Source organism: Trichoderma ghanense (assembly GCF_004382785.1).
Source record: "Trichoderma ghanense strain CCMA-1212 chromosome Unknown scaffold_1, whole genome shotgun sequence".
Classification (NCBI taxonomy): domain Eukaryota; kingdom Fungi; phylum Ascomycota; class Sordariomycetes; order Hypocreales; family Hypocreaceae; genus Trichoderma; species Trichoderma ghanense.
The window spans coordinates 2,698,223-2,713,343 of NW_027395664.1; the positions used below are offsets into that span (position 1 = coordinate 2,698,223).

The window sequence follows — 15,121 nt, forward strand, 5'->3', positions numbered from 1 at the left end:
GTGCCAATTCAGTCAGTCTCGCAGAACAACATGAGAAGGTAGGTAGTGATAACGGAGCCGGTAATGGCATAAACATTCCCCAGTAGTGCCATGCGCATGTATCAACACAGCAGTAGGGTAGTAGAGAGCGGGCGTTGTCTGGAGAGGTGACGGCGTCATTTCAGCTTCAACTCCAGCTCTTGCTTTGTTTCTGTGCTCGCCTATCGCCCACCTCCTCAAGCCTGCTCCAGCCATGGGCGGATGTTTCTTGCTCGTTTCACAGCATGGGGCGGACGTCCTGACGCTTCCAACAGCCCTCCAAGCCCGCTAGAGCCGCCAAGGATCCCCCCGTAGGCCTCACTGTGCAGCGCCGTGCAGCGCCTTGCTGCGCTACAACCCGCGCTATGCCTGCGCTGTGGCTAGCAGAGTTTGGAGGCGGCTTGGGAGGGTTGGATCAGGCGGGTAAAGGGCCAGCCGAGATGGTGTGCCATGATTGGCCCACAGGCGCTGGCCCCCCGCTTAATGTGTCATGGGGGGGAAGAGGGCGATGGCTTCCCAAGAGGTATTCCCGTACCTGGGCGAACGGGCAATTGAGCCATCGTGAAAACGAACCGAACCACTCCCGTGAGCTGACCTGCGGTCTCTCTGTCCCTGTTGCGCGTGGTGCCTCGCCAGCGATTGTTTGCTCCCGGACGAATCCGTCGCCGTTTCGAATCGGTCGTTTCGCAGCTCGCAGCAAGCGTCGTGTCGTCTTCGGAGTGCTGAGAGCGCGAGAGACAGAGAGAGAGAGAGAGAGTCGGCCGCCGAGCTCGTTCCTGGCTGCTGCGTCCGCCTGGGCCGTGGGTATTCGCCTGCAGGGCATCCTGTTTTTTTTTTTTTTTTTCTTCTTTCTGCTTCCCCAAGTTCCAGGGCTTTTCCCCTCGCCGTGGCACCCTGCCAGGCCTGCCTGCTGCCGGAGTGCACGAAGCCACGCCACCGACGGAGCGAGAATCGAGAGAGCGAGAAACCGAAAGAGCGGAATCAGAGCGACTGCTGTGACCCTTAGCCGGCCGTCTTCAGTCATGTATCCGACCTCCATGGGTCTGTAGCTCTGGCCGCCTCGCCAGACCCTGAGTCTCTCGACCGAACAAAACTCCAGCTCCCCCCGCCGTCACCGCCGTCAGCCGCGGCCACCGTCCCCTCCGCACCTCGGGCGCCTCAGCAGCGGCGGCGCTGCCTCCTCCTCGCCCGCCATGGACAAGCCGTCCTCTCCCGCCGTCGCCTCGCTGGCCCCGCCGGCCGTCTCGTCGCTGCGTGCCCAGCAGGCCACGGCCATGGAACGGTCCATCAGCCAGGACATCCGGGAGGAGCGCGAGGAACTGCGAGAGGCTGCCGAGCAGACGCTGAATGCGATTGCCTATCTCAACCTCGACGGCACCATCAAGTGGGTGAGCCCTTCGTGGACCGATGTCGTGGGCACGCCGTCCGAGTCCGTCGAGGGCATCCCCATTTCCGACCTGATAGTCGGCGAGAATAAGAACATCTTCACCGATGTGGTCGAGTCGATGAAGCGGGATGACTCCAAGAGCCACAGGGTCCGCTTCTCTGTCGCCTTGGGCCCCCTGTCCAAGTTACGCTCGCTGGAGAGCCTTCAGCCTCTCGACCCATCTCAGGCCTTACCGACGGAGGTGGCCGACCTCGAGGCACAGGGTATCATGGTGTACGACCCTGCGTCGGGCGGCGAAAGCCATGTAAGTGCTCTTCTGACGTTGAGCAGATGAACAAAAGAGCGAAGGGAGAGACCTCGAGGAGTGCTGCTGCTACTCCTTGGCTTTGCTCTCTTGGTTTACTAACTGGTGGATGCTCTAGACAATGTGGATGATCCGTCCATGGATACCCCACGAAGTGCAAATCGACCTCCCCGCTGTGATTGTCGACTCCCTGGGATCGGGAGCCGAAATCCTTGCCGGCATCCTCACCCGCATAGCTGAAGCTGCAGGCGAAGACGGACAAGAGCCAGAACTCCCGCCGCCGGTCCTCTGCCGCATTTGCGAGCGTCAGATCCCGCCCTGGTGGTTCGAAAAGCACACGGACCTGTGTCTGCAGGAACACCATGCCGAAATGGAAGTGCAGATGGCTCAGGAGAACCTGAGCGAACATAGGAATCACATCGTCAAGGTCCTCGACGCTTTGGAAACACGCAAGAGCCGATCGTTGAGTGGCGGCGACTCGCCCAATCTCCCAGTGGCCGAATACAAGGGGCAGCCAATTGGGCCTCCCCCCTCTGCACAGTCGTCCCCGGGAACATCGCTCACTCGCTCGCGCGAAAGACCCGGCAGTTTTGGACACTCCAGGGCCCGCTCGTTCGCCATCCGTCGGCCACAGGCACGCATCGTTGAGCTCCTCCTCGATCTGTGCGACACCGCCATCGAAATCAGCTGCCCGGGCATCAAGGAGAGCTCTTCCCAGCAGGGTCACTGGGAACTGCGTACCCAGTCGCCTCAGTCAGAATCGAGAATCTCACAGGTGCTCCAGTGGCAGTCGCCAAGCTCCAACACGCTCGAGCAAGAACAAGGCCTGGCCTTGCTATGTGAGGACACTGAAAAGGTGGCTCGAGCCAAGGTGGATGCCGTCTTTCGCCATCGGCAAATCATTGAATATGCGGAACGGATCCGCATCGAGTTCGCAGTTCTTGTGCAAGACTTGGTTGATGAGGCTACCAGGAAAGCCGCTCGCATCGCCGAGGGCCGTTACAGCGATTCCACCGAGGACGAACTCGATGAGTCGCAGATACCGTACACGGAGGATGTCGAAGTGAGGAGCGAAGCGGAAGAGCCTCAGAGCCGCGGTGGTGACGAGCAATTTGAGCACACCATGACTAGCCCCTCTGCTTTGGCTGCGGCGCTTCGTCAGGTCGACATGTCTGGGGGACTTGGACGCTCTCGCCCGACATCATTTGTGGGTTCCACTAGGTCTAGCAGTCCTAGAGAATGCCCAACTCCCCGATCTCATCCCGGAGGGCTGAGCATCTTGAGCCAGTCTCGAGATTCGCGTCGAGGGTCGACTCTCCCGGTCGAGAGCGAGATCGGCGAAAGTGAGGGAAGCCTGCGGTCTTCGTCGGTAGCCTCGCGAGGGCACAACAGGACCGAGTCGCCCATTTCCGAGTTTGGTGACCTCAGACGCGCAGCGAGCTCCAGGAGGCATAGGCGGAGCTTGGTGATCCCAGATACGGCTTCTCCTCGACGGCAGGAATCTCCGTCGCGGATGATGACGCAGCCGTCCTCTCCTCTCAGGATCAAGGCTCGGGTATTGCCCCAAGCGCACGAGAACATTGCGTCCCCAGAGGCATCGCCCATGTTTCCCAGCAGCGAATTCAGCTCGCCTATTACCCATCCATCTAGGCACCACAGAAGGCAGTCTTCCGCTGCCGTATCCGACTTTGTAATGAAGCCGCCGCCGTCTCCGCGTCTCAATGCCAACAGCCAACCGCCGCCGCAGCCAAGGTCGTCGCAGCCGTCGATCAAAGATTTCGAGATCATCAAGCCCATCAGCAAGGGTGCTTTCGGCAGCGTCTATCTCTCCAAGAAGAAATCTACGGGGGAGTACTTCGCCATCAAGGTGTTGAAGAAGGCGGACATGGTTGCCAAGAATCAGGTCGGCAATGTCAAGGCCGAGCGTGCCATCATGATGTGGCAGGGGCAAAGCGATTTCGTTGCGAAGCTGTACTGGACGTTTTCTAGCAAGGACTATCTGTACCTTGTTATGGAGTATCTCAACGGAGGTGACTGTGCCTCTCTCATCAAGGTGCTGGGTGGCCTTCCCGAGGACTGGGTCAAGAAGTATATCGCAGAGGTTGTCATGGGGGTTGAACATCTTCATGAGCGAGGCGTCATCCACCGCGACCTCAAGCCGGACAACTTATTGATTGATCAAAAGGGCCATTTGAAGCTGACTGATTTCGGACTCTCACGAATGGGCTTAGTAGGTCGCCAGAAGAGAGCTCTGAACAATGATCACGCGGATTCCACGCCCGACCTGCTCAAGCAGGGACCGTTCGCTCGTTCGACGTCCATGGCATCATCACGTTCGACTTCACTCGACATTCCGTCGCATTCCCCCGGTGCAACCCCCCAGATGACGCCAGACGTCGGCAGTATAGGACAGCCATCGTACTTTAGTCTTGGGCCTGCTCAGTCCGACCCACGCCGCATTTCGAACAGCCATCGAAGCGACAGTGGTGGGAGCGAAACACTGAGCCGCATGCTCACGGCCTTCTCCATCCAGGACTCCGAGGCCGGCTCTCAGCCGCCGAGCGCCAGGATGTTGATGGACGAGGATGCCGTGATTCACGGCTCACCAGACCTGACGCCGTATCAGTCGACCACCCGGTCCAGCATGGACAGCCATGGCCGGAACTCTCTCCCTCCGCCAAACATGATGCCGCCGCCCATGGCCCTGTTCGATCCTGAGGACACAAATCGTCGCTTTGTCGGAACCCCGGACTACCTCGCGCCGGAAACGATCAAGGGTGACAAACAGGACGAGACGAGCGATTGGTGGTCTGTCGGATGCATCATGTTTGAGTTCTTGTACGGGATCCCGCCGTTCCATGCCAGCGAAGCCGAGCAGGTGTTTGAGAACATCCTGGCGCGTAGAATTCAATGGCCAGATCCAGCAGAGTGTGAGCCCGTGTCTGACGAGGCCAAGGATCTGATCAACAAGCTGCTGTGCATGGACCCCCACCAGCGCTTGGGGGCGAATCGCGAAGAGAAGTATGGCTCTGGTGGTGAAGAGATTCGAAGCCACCCTTGGTTCAAAGGCGTCAACTGGGACACCCTGCTAGAAGACGAGGCCCAGTTTGTTCCCCAGCCGGAGAACCCCGAAGATACCGAGTACTTTGATTCGAGAGGCGCCGTCCTTCAATCGTTCGTGGAAGAGATGGAGGACCAAATGTCGCCGCAGTCGTCTACAACCGGATCCAACGACTACGCAGACAGACCACACGACGCGCTTTCGCGAGTCCGCTCGCAGGTGAATTCGGCGGGGAGAAAGCTGATGCCGCTTCACATTCCCCCTCACGTGCGAGACCTCAAGTCACGGAGGCTGAGCGAGCCAATCGCCGCCGATGACTTCGGCAGCTTCTCTTTCAAGAACCTCCCCGTGCTGGAAAAGGCGAACAAGGACGTGATCCAGAAGCTTCGAGCGGAGGCCCTGGCAGCCCAGAGCAAGCAGTCGTCCGTTAGTCCCGGAGGACTTGGCGGAATGCCGTCCCCGGCTCAGTCCCTCGAAGGCAGCCCCGTGGTAGCGACCCATGTTCAGAGAACGCTGTCTAACGCAAAGGGTCGCCCGCAATCGCCGTCCGGTCTGAGCCTCGCAAACGCTTCTCCCAATCGCATGTCACAGGTCAACCAGCCTTCGCAACCGTCCTCTCCTTTGTTGGTTTCGTTTACGGCCGGACAGATGCAGCCCGATGGCCGTAGAAAGGCATCGAGCAACTCGTCCAGCCTGTCGTACCAATCGACCTCCTCTTCATTGCAACCCAATGCCGCCTTTGAGATTCCAAAGGTTCCTCCCAGCTTGCAGAGAGCGGCAACATCGGCGGCTGCCTCGCCGGTCAAGCCCCGTGCAGGAAGCACGGTGCCACCTCCGTTGGCGTTGTCGCCCGGAAAGGTAATGGCAACGCCTGCTCGACAGGGAAGCACATCTTCAACGAGCCGGTCGAGGTCCTTGACCGTGGGGTCGCAGGAAGCCAGCCCCGTGGCGACGGACATGCTCTCTCATCATCACCGGAATCGCCGGAGTCAGGTATTTGACATGTCCCCTTCGTCATCTGACAATGAAGGGGACAAGCACAATGCTCTACTGAGAGTCCAGAGGCGTCGGCAAAGCTCCCGACGGCTCTCTCAGATCGCCTTTGACAACGGGCCGACGTTCCGACCCCTGGATGTGCTGATATGTGAAGACCATCCCGTGTCTCGAATGGTGATGGAGAAACTGCTCGAGAAGCTACGCTGTCGCACCATCTCCGTGGCTAATGGCTCGGAAGCAGTGCGGTACTCGATGAGCGAGATCAAGTTCGACATCATCTTTCTCGAATACAGGCTTCCGCAGATCAACGGCGCCGACGTGGCCCGTATGATTCGAGAGACCAAGAACGCCAACTCTCACACGCCAATCGTAGCCATTACGGCCTACCTGAAGGAGCTGCAGGCACCGCACTACTTTGACTCCCTGATTGAGAAGCCCATCAGCTCTTCGAAGCTGACGGAGGTGCTTCGGAGCCTCTGCCAGTGGCAGCCCGAGTCCCCGCACAGGCCAGCCATATCGTCCATGTCGCAAGCCGTCCCGCTCAACGTAAGAAGAGCGCACCCACGTCCCATGGACGATAGCCCAACGTCGAGCATATCCGCCTTCACGGGCCGCCAGGGATCGGCAATGGTGTCAAGCCGGGAGGATTCCATCACATCTAGCATGTTTGGTGACTCGGAGTCTTACACTACGGATGAGATCCCGGTCGTCATCAGCCGCAAGGCAACCGGGGACTGGGAAGACAGCGGCGGCCTTGGAATCACTGATATGGACGCGACTTCGGGATTTGATCCTTCTCCAAAGAGCATTCCATTGCTCCTGTGCCAGCAGTCGGCGCCGGCGCACCTCGAGGCCATGTCACGGGGCTTGGATAACCGACTCAAAGTCAGACAAGATATCTTTGAAAAGAAGCCTTCGGAGGGTACAGAGTCGGCGGATGACGAAGACGAAGAGCCCGATGGCAGGAGAGACCTGCATCTGAGGCGAGGGAGCAAGGCCGTGGCTGGGAAGGGCACGTTGCCGAGCTCCAAGCTCGGCATTGAGATGATGCGAGCGGACAGCCACGACAGTGTCACATTTTCTGACAGCACCTCGGAAGCCGTCACGCAGGTAGCGACGACACCTGCGCTTGAGCTGGAGAGGCAGTTGGTTGATGCAGATATTGCGGCGGTGCATAGCACGCCGGGTAGGATCGAAGCGGCCGGTCCCGGGGATGACGATTTCCTGGGCCCTGGAAGCACAGAGGCAACCCCAAGACCGCCCGGAGCCGGGTCAAGCTCTGGTCGGACTGAAAGCGGGAATTCATTGGTGAGAATTCAGCTGGACGAAGAACAAGAGCCAACACCAAGGGCCTTGGGAAAATAGGCATGTCGAGATAGTCGTGCCTTTATTTTGCACGCTTTTTCGCCTCCCACTCACTCATTTATGATGCTCAATCCCCCCCCCTTTTTTTTTTTTACATTCTGTTTGGCCCGCTCATCTTCTCTTCATTGTTTCCTGGCATGCCAGATGGGGAAAATATTCCAATTTTGAAGCCGCTTTTTTGTGCACTTACAACATATTCTTTGCTCGGGAACGAGTGAAACCCAGATGTTCTTGGGTCTTTTTCTTTTGTACGAAAACAGCAGCGAGGCGTTTAATGGGACATGACGACTCGAGATGATCAGAGCGAAAGCATATTTAGCAGGTAACAAGGTGGCAGATGAAGGGGCGGTGGATGACGGGTGAAAACGGAGCGGACGAACCCATACAAACGAGCCTTTGCTGTTTTCCGTTCTTCTCATGAACATCTGTTTTGTAGAGGGAGCAACGAAAGACGGCTTCTGTCATTCGGGTGGTTTTGACGGTTCGACCTGCTAGGGTTTGTCATGGCCTATAGTTTCATCTTTGGTAGTGCGGCGGTGTGTTTGTACATATAGAAGAGGGTTGGACGGCTGGGAATGAAGAGTACTTAGCTATCTATCATGAGTGTTTTTTTACTTTGTACGTTTTGCTCTGTCTTGCCCTTGCTTGTGGTTATCGTGTGGAGATTTGGTCCATTGTGAAGATGTTGAGAAAGGATGGTGGAAGGGAGGGATAGGTGAAGTATCAGGTGTAGGGGGCTGGAGGAATGGAGAACTTCTAGGTTGGGAGGATGTATCTTGATGTTGTGGGAATAGTCAGATGTCTAACTTGGATTGAACCTATTCTACATCTTTGTGCGCTGTTTCCTGGTTGATGGGGAAAGCTCTTGGTAGATATCTCAATTGAGCTCATTGAAGTTTCTTTATATGAGTTGTTCTATAAGTGACTCTACATTATGAGACAAAGTTGAGCTCTAATATGCAAGTCCAACGCAGTTCCTGCGCAAGGGTATTCCATCTCACCACGGATTATGAACTCAGTTGGCAGAAGTGCGGAGGTATTTCTCCATAGAAGAAGATGAGCTTTCTACTTTTTCTTGGCTCATTGATTTAGATAGTTTGTTAGGGGAAACATACGAGAGGGTTTGGGGAGGGGGGCTGGACTTTGACGACTTCTTCAAGGAAACCGGAAGTTTCTTCACCTTGGCAGGTCATCCCAGGAGCTCCGCGATACTTGCCAAGGATTGCAGAGGGTGGGATGGCCACGGGAAGAAGGCCTTTTCTGAGCATTTTTGTTGTGTTTGGATGGGCAGTTTGCTTTGGCTTATAACTTTTCTTCCTCCTGACTTTTTGCGTGGTTGCCCTCGATTACTATTTATCACTCCTTTGGCTAGGTTGTTAAAGGCTCGTTTTCGGCCCTCTACCTGGTCAGTAAGGAGGCGGTAGATGACTGGAGTTGAGCTCCATGTGGACATAAAGTCCGGACACTGTTACGTTATGTCGTGTTACCACGGAGCATTGTAAAGTCATTGAACAAGGGGTGTTTGGGGGGGGGGTTGACTTGTGAAGGGTTTACAAGGTCGAAATAGTACATCATTCTCACCACAAAAGGTCACAGACTCGGAGCACTTGAAGCATCATGCACATCTGAATGAACGCAACAAGTCCCTACCCTTCGAGAACAGCGGCCGAATCAGCTGCCTGAGACGGAAGGCATTCCACAGACTCAGTGATTTGTTCGTCCGTCGCAAAGAGGCATTGCCTATGGTGGCGACAGCGGCTGGGTGAAGAAACCCGTTGCGTCTGTGGCTGTCGCAGCGGATAGATATATACTTTAGGCTTTGGCTTGCTCGGTGAACGGTTGCATGTTAGTATGAGGAGTTGTGGCTTGGTGGTCGATTCGCTTATTGACATCGTCTGTCTCTACTACGCCATGGAGGCTTTTTCTGGGGCCCGTGATGCGTGTCTGGGGTAATGGTTCCAAGCGGAGGTCTGGTTGGATAGTTTGCGGATGATGTGCGGTGATGTAAGTGCAAGATGCAAGGAGGTGTGACATCAAGTCGTTGGGCGATGGAACGAAAGCTGAATGACGGTCTCAAGGACTCTCCAGGGTAACTCGTGATATTCGGCTAGGCTTGCATGATGATCATGAAGCAATACTGGGGAGCTAACACAGGTCTATAGTTCAGCTTCATGCGTCCATTGCTTCATTGGCGAAGATCGCGGATTGGCGCAAACACCAAAGCAAGCTGAAAGAAGATCATCGAGATTGCAAAAGGCCGACGTCTGTCAAACAGCGCCGGGAGTCTCTCGATCCATTGACGAGGCTGCCGCCACGGAGTTTCAATCGAGCATCATCAACACGAGACGAATCTCCATGCTTGCTCCTTGACTATAGTGACATAATAAGGGAGGCTTTCGGCCGTTCTGTGGCAGTGGCGTCGGCTCTGTCAGACGTCTATGTACTATCCGGCGGGCCGTCCAAGTCCAAGTTTTTCCACTCCCCTTGTAATTCTCGGTTGATTCCCTGTTGTTGTTTCTGCCGTAGACACGTGCTCTCGTTAGCTGATGCAATGATCTGAGCAAAATCATCCTGGCGAGACAAGCGCGGGCCGGAAAGTCAACTGCAGGGAAGCGCCATCGCCTGACGAGGGCTCGAGCTTGATTTGACTTTGCGTCGTTCATTTTTTTTTTTTTTTTCCTTTCTCTTCTGCGACATGGCGTATGATGCAATGAGCTGCTCTGAGCGGTTCTCGTATTGCTCGTGGTCACCATTCGTTCCTCACCCTGGAGTGCATCTCTCCCACCTGAGCAGGGATCATCATCATCACAAAGTGCTGCCGGGGAGATACTGGAGAGCGAATCTCCGTCAATGTCGCAGCACTGTCATCACTTGCAAGGGACCATCGCTTCAAGATCGATCTTCGGTCAGCCTCACGCATGGGCATTGCACGTTTTCCATTGATTGGACAAGGAGCAAGAGGCAAAAGGCACGAGGCACGCGGGCGAGGCCGAGAAAACGAAATTGCCATCCAACCTAAAATCCTGTCCATCACAGGTCTTCGGTACTTCCCGAGTTGTGTCCGAAGTGCAGAATCTGCTCAGAAGGGCGCGGTGAAAAGTTTTGCAGCGCTTGTACTCGGTACTTGCGTGTGGAGAGTAGCGCCGCACTCTAGGACCCTCGGTGCATCTTTGAGGTACATGACGGATATTGTCGCTCAATACCTACTCCATACTTGGTCTGATACCAGATTGTTTGTATTCTATTGCATCAGCTCGACACGTTGCCTTTTACATTACCCGTATAGGTGGTAGGTATCTTCCTGTGTGGTTTTGGTGTTGCTGACGTTCTCCTCGTCACCCCTTTCACTTGCATGTGCGGCCCATCGCGGCGCACTTTCCCACTACGACCCGAGTAGCACCGAGAGAGAAGTCTCGACTCTTTGCCAGCTCTTGACTCACGCGACAGCTTTCCCGCTTCGGTTGGTTCGTGCTTGGCAAAGGTGGATTGCCTGACGCACAAGAGCGGTCGCCAAGATCATCCGGCCTGCGATAGGTCGCAACTGCCGACCTCGACTGGACGACATGCGATGCGATGGGAAAGAAGCATCGCGAAGCGCAACAGGAAAAGAAGCAATCCAGAGCCTCATTTCAGGTGGTTTTGGCTTCCTGTGAGGCGTTCTCTTTCAATTCCAGGAGCTGCCCATGCGCCTTCTTCTTTGTTTGGCGGGGACCCTGTAGTTTTGGGCAAGATCGGCACGCATCTTGTCTGTCTGGGTGGCCGTTCTTGCCGTCCTATCCGGATGCAGCAGCAGCAGCAGCAGCAGCAGCAGCAGCGCCAACCGGGAAGGCACGCTGCACCACGCCCCTGCCCTCTGCGCACCTTCGTATTGCCCAAGGGACGCTTAAGATGCTGACCAGAGCCGTGCGTCTCGCCAATGGGGCACCGAAGAGCGCTGAAGGGCGCTGAAGGGCTCTGCAGACCGCTGTAAGTGTACTGTAAAGCTTCTGTGCACTGGTTCCAGAATTCTCTAGAGAAGGAAAAGGGAGGAGAGGCCGGACGCCAAGGTGTGCACACAAACCAGACCAGACCAACAAACCACCAATCCAAACCAACTGCACGTCTGTACAGCAAACCAGGTGGGGGTTGTGTTGTCTCTCTCTCTCCTTTCCCCCCTCTCGTTGTTGTCACCGTACCTGTTCAAATGGCTACAGCCAGGATCATCAGGTTTCCCCGCCGGCGCAGAATTCATGCACCCTCACTCGTCGCATTGTCACTTTGCGTGAACGATTAGGGCCTGTCTGCCCATCAGCGGGAGGCCCTTGCGCTTCGGTTGACCGAGGCTTCAACAGGATGGCACACCAACTGCTAGGGGATGCCAAAAAGGCCACCGAGGAAAACAAGGTTCGTATGTCCGGCGTCTATGTATGTACTGTACTGTAGACAGGCAACAGGCAAACAGGAACCCTGACCGAATGGATGGATGGCCTGCATACGAGTACCTAGAACTAGGTGGCCAATTCATGCCCTTGCAGCGCCATCATAGACGAGAGGCGAGGGTCATCATGGCCCGATTTTCTCAGCAGATCTTGCTCAACAAGCCAACAAAGGGCGAGCAACCGGGGGGGGGGAATCGGAAAAAATTCAGTAGCACCAGCTACAGGCCACCCTGCTCCGTATGCCAAAAAAAAAAACCTTCTCGAAACTACGACGAATCAAGAGCGCCACAACGGCCTAACAGACAGATTCGAGATGGTGGCGGCGAAAGACTGCGATGGCTTCGCGCCATGGCGTTCCCCCTCTGCTACTGCGAGTCGCAACGTCCATTCTTCCAGATTCGCAACTGTGCGCCTGTTGCCTCGGCGAGGACGAAGCACCGTCTGGACCCTGGGACTTGTCCGCTACGACCGACCAGGTTGTCAGGTTGCACCTTTTTAACGGGTCCTGGGCCGCCTAGCAAGACAGAGAGGCCGACGGCGAGGGATGCCAGCGAGCGGGTCGCAGGCTGGACAAAGTTGTGTGGGCAGCTTGTGGGGAGCCCCCAAGGAACCACGAGGCGGGCAACGGAATGGAGCAGCTGGGCCAGGCGAATCCGCCCCCCCGGCCGAAGCCACTCGAAGTCCACGGCCTGCCCACGATGCTGATTCTCGAGCTCTGACTGGCCGTTGAAATGCTGTCTTTCGGTCGTCGAAAGCGGCTTAAACTGCGAAGCTCGTGGCGGATGTTCAATGCTCCAGCAAAAGGTGCGTTTTTCGCGACTCTTTAGCTTCCAGCTTGACCGATACCATCCGGCAAGGGTGACGAAGCGCGAGGCGACTGCGACAAACAAATACAGCAACTGCGGCCCTTCGTCTTCATCCCTTTTCTTCTTTCTCTTCTCCTCCATCCTCATCCTCATCCACGCTTGCTGTCCAAGTGTGTTTGGTTGCTGGTGTGGTGGAAACGGCCGAAGCGACACCTCCATCCCTGGCTAGGGCACCGTCCTCCCTCCCTCCCTTGGACATTTTCCCCCGCAAATTCCAGACTCTCCCGCCAATCACATACCTCTGGTGGTAGCAGCAGCAGCAGCAGCACAATTTTCGAGAATATCTCTACTGTGCATTGCATAACTCGCTCGTGCTACGAGCAGCGTCGCGACCATCATGGCCAGTGAGAAGCCGGCTCCCGTCGCCCATGAGCATCACGGCCTGGGCGGCCTGATACCCGGCGAGATTCCCATCCCCCACGGCCCCCATGGCGACGGCGACGACCGCGACGACTACCCGCTGGACGGTGATGAGCGCCGCGTCTTTAGCCATGTCACCCGGCCCGACGACAGTTACACCTCGGACGGCACCTACTGGGCCGACCTGCCCTTTGCCCAGCGCGTCAAGTTCGTCTCGGCTGTCGACCGACAAGCCGCCAAAGAAGAGCTGAGCACCATCTGGTCCATGATGAAGAAGGATCCTCTATCCCCCGTCTCGTGGTACTTCCGCCATGCCGTCATCCCCGGTGCCGGCCTTGGTCTGGAGGGATATGTCCTCTTTTCCATTGGTAACCTGGCGCCTCTCTTCAGCCAGGTCTGGCCCGAGTGCTGGGGCTCCAAGCCTACCGTCTGCGACGCCAACTGGGTTGCCAGTGTGACATATCTGGAAGTCGTGGGCATCATGATTGGCCAGGTCATTGTTGGTGTAAGTGCTCTCACATCAGCCGGTTGGAGCAGCAGCAGCAGCAGCAGCAGCAGCAGCAGCAGGAACGCAAGACGCTAACCCATTTTGCAGGTCATTGGTGATTGGATTGGCCGTCGCTGGGGTCTCATTCAGGATGCCATTGTCATGTTCATTGGTCTTCTCATGCTCACCGCCAGCTGGGGCATGAGTCTCCAGGGCTGGGTTATCTGCTACGCCTGGTCTCTGTTCTTCTACTCTCTCGGTGTCGGCGGCGAGTATCCCATCACTGCCACTTCCTCCCTTGAGAGCGCCGTTACTGCCGGCAAGCTGTCGACCAAGGAGGATCGTCTGCACCGTGGCCGCCGTGTCACCATGGCCTTCCTGATGCAGGGCTGGGGCCAGTTTGTCAACCAGGTCCTGCTCATTGTCCTGCTCGTCATCTTCAACAGCGGCAAGGGTGGCCCGCCGTACAGCAAGGAGGCCGCTCAGTTCACCTTCCGCCTGTCCTTTGCCTTCCCCGCCATCGGCACCCTGTGGCTCGTCTACTACAGAACCTGGAAGATGCCCCACGCCTCCAAGCAGCTCGCCGAAGCCAAGAGCCGCACCAGCGTTACCGGCTACGATGTCACGGCCCTCAAGTCGTGCTTCACCCACTTTGGTGGCCGCCTGCTCGCCACCGCCGGCACCTGGTTCTGCAACGACGTCTTCTTCTACGGCAACAAGCTCTTCCAGGGCCAGTTCATCAAGGTCATCTCCGACAACCCCAACTCCCTCCTGACCACCTGGTCCTGGAGCTTGGTCAACATTGTCGTCTCCCTGGCCGGCTACTACTCCGCCTCCTTCCTCATCGATAACAAGCTCTACGGCCGCAAGTGGATGCAGCAGGTTGGCTTCTTCATGTGCTTCCTCATGTTTGTTATCCCCGCGTTCAAGTACGAGTACTACACCAGCCCCGCCGGCATCCACGCCTTCCAGGCCATGTACTTCCTGTCGTCCTTCTTCAACCAGTTTGGCCCCAACTCGGTCACCTTCCTCATCGCCGGCGAGGTGTTCCCCACCCCCATCCGTGCCACCGCCCACGGCTTCTCCGCCTGTCTCGGCAAGGCTGGTGCCCTGCTCGCCTCGATCCTCTACAACTACATCGACATCCAGACCCGATTCTACGTCGTCCCCTGGTTCGGCCTTGCTGGCATGTTCCTCACCTGGCTTTTCCTGCCCGACACCACCGGCCTCGACCTCAAGGAGCAGGAGCGACGATGGCGCTACATCCGAGACGGCAAGGCTGAAGAGTACCACGGCGTTGCCGTCCACCCCCACCACCTGTCTATGTGGGAGCGCTTCCGTGGCGCTAGCAAGTCCTACGATCCCCAGCTGGACTGGAAGGCGAAGATTGAGGACATGCGGGCCGAGTGGGAGGCTGTTCAGGCTGCTCGCGGACCTAAGGAGACGGAGGGTAATGCCAGTGGCATGCCCGAAGATGGCGAGTTCTCTCCCGAGATCCACAACTTCTTCATGCGCTCCAGTCCTCGTGCGCCGCGTTCCAACGGTGTCTTGCATGAGAAATCTGTTACTGACGAGGCTTCTTCCGAGTAAATCTGGGAGCTAACCTTGCACACATTTCCCCTCTGCATTGCTCATTCTTCTCGTCCTGACGAATGTTTGTACTACACCTTTTTTATTACATGATGATTTTGTTTGCGGAATTTGCATCGGGGAGTTTTGCTTGAGGGATGGGTTTGGTCTCTTTTCTCTCCCGTTATACCAATGAATGAGGCGGTGCCTGAGGAAGCGGCTTGTATCACTTGCGAAGCGTGGATTGAATGACGGATGCGCACGATGCTCGGCGTATCCGCGTTGTTGGA

The 15,121-nt window shown here is 56.6% G+C and overlaps 3 protein-coding genes across 3 annotated transcripts; 2 read left to right on the plus strand and 1 right to left on the minus strand.

Moving 5' to 3' along the window:
- Nucleotides 1-1,055: 1,055 nt before the first annotated feature.
- On the plus strand, nucleotides 1,056-7,131 carry CCMA1212_002282 (Serine/threonine-protein kinase RIM15; the record flags this gene model as incomplete). Its single annotated transcript, XM_073699671.1, has 3 exons — nucleotides 1,056-1,063; nucleotides 1,118-1,709; nucleotides 1,828-7,131. The coding sequence occupies 3 exons, from the start codon at nucleotides 1,056-1,058 to the stop codon at nucleotides 7,129-7,131; spliced, it is 5,904 nt and encodes a 1,967-aa protein (XP_073562148.1).
- Nucleotides 7,132-11,914: 4,783 nt separating this feature from the next.
- Nucleotides 11,915-12,574, minus strand: CCMA1212_002283 (uncharacterized protein; the record flags this gene model as incomplete). Its single annotated transcript, XM_073699672.1, has 1 exon — nucleotides 11,915-12,574. One exon carries the CDS (start codon nucleotides 12,572-12,574, stop codon nucleotides 11,915-11,917), a length of 660 nt encoding a protein of 219 aa, XP_073562149.1.
- On the plus strand, nucleotides 12,281-14,852 carry CCMA1212_002284 (uncharacterized protein; the record flags this gene model as incomplete). The annotated part of the gene is made up of 3 exons (XM_073699673.1): nucleotides 12,281-12,285; nucleotides 12,740-13,280; nucleotides 13,371-14,852. 3 exons carry the CDS (start codon nucleotides 12,281-12,283, stop codon nucleotides 14,850-14,852), a joined length of 2,028 nt encoding a protein of 675 aa, XP_073562143.1.
- Between the last annotated feature and the right edge of the window lie 269 nt (nucleotides 14,853-15,121).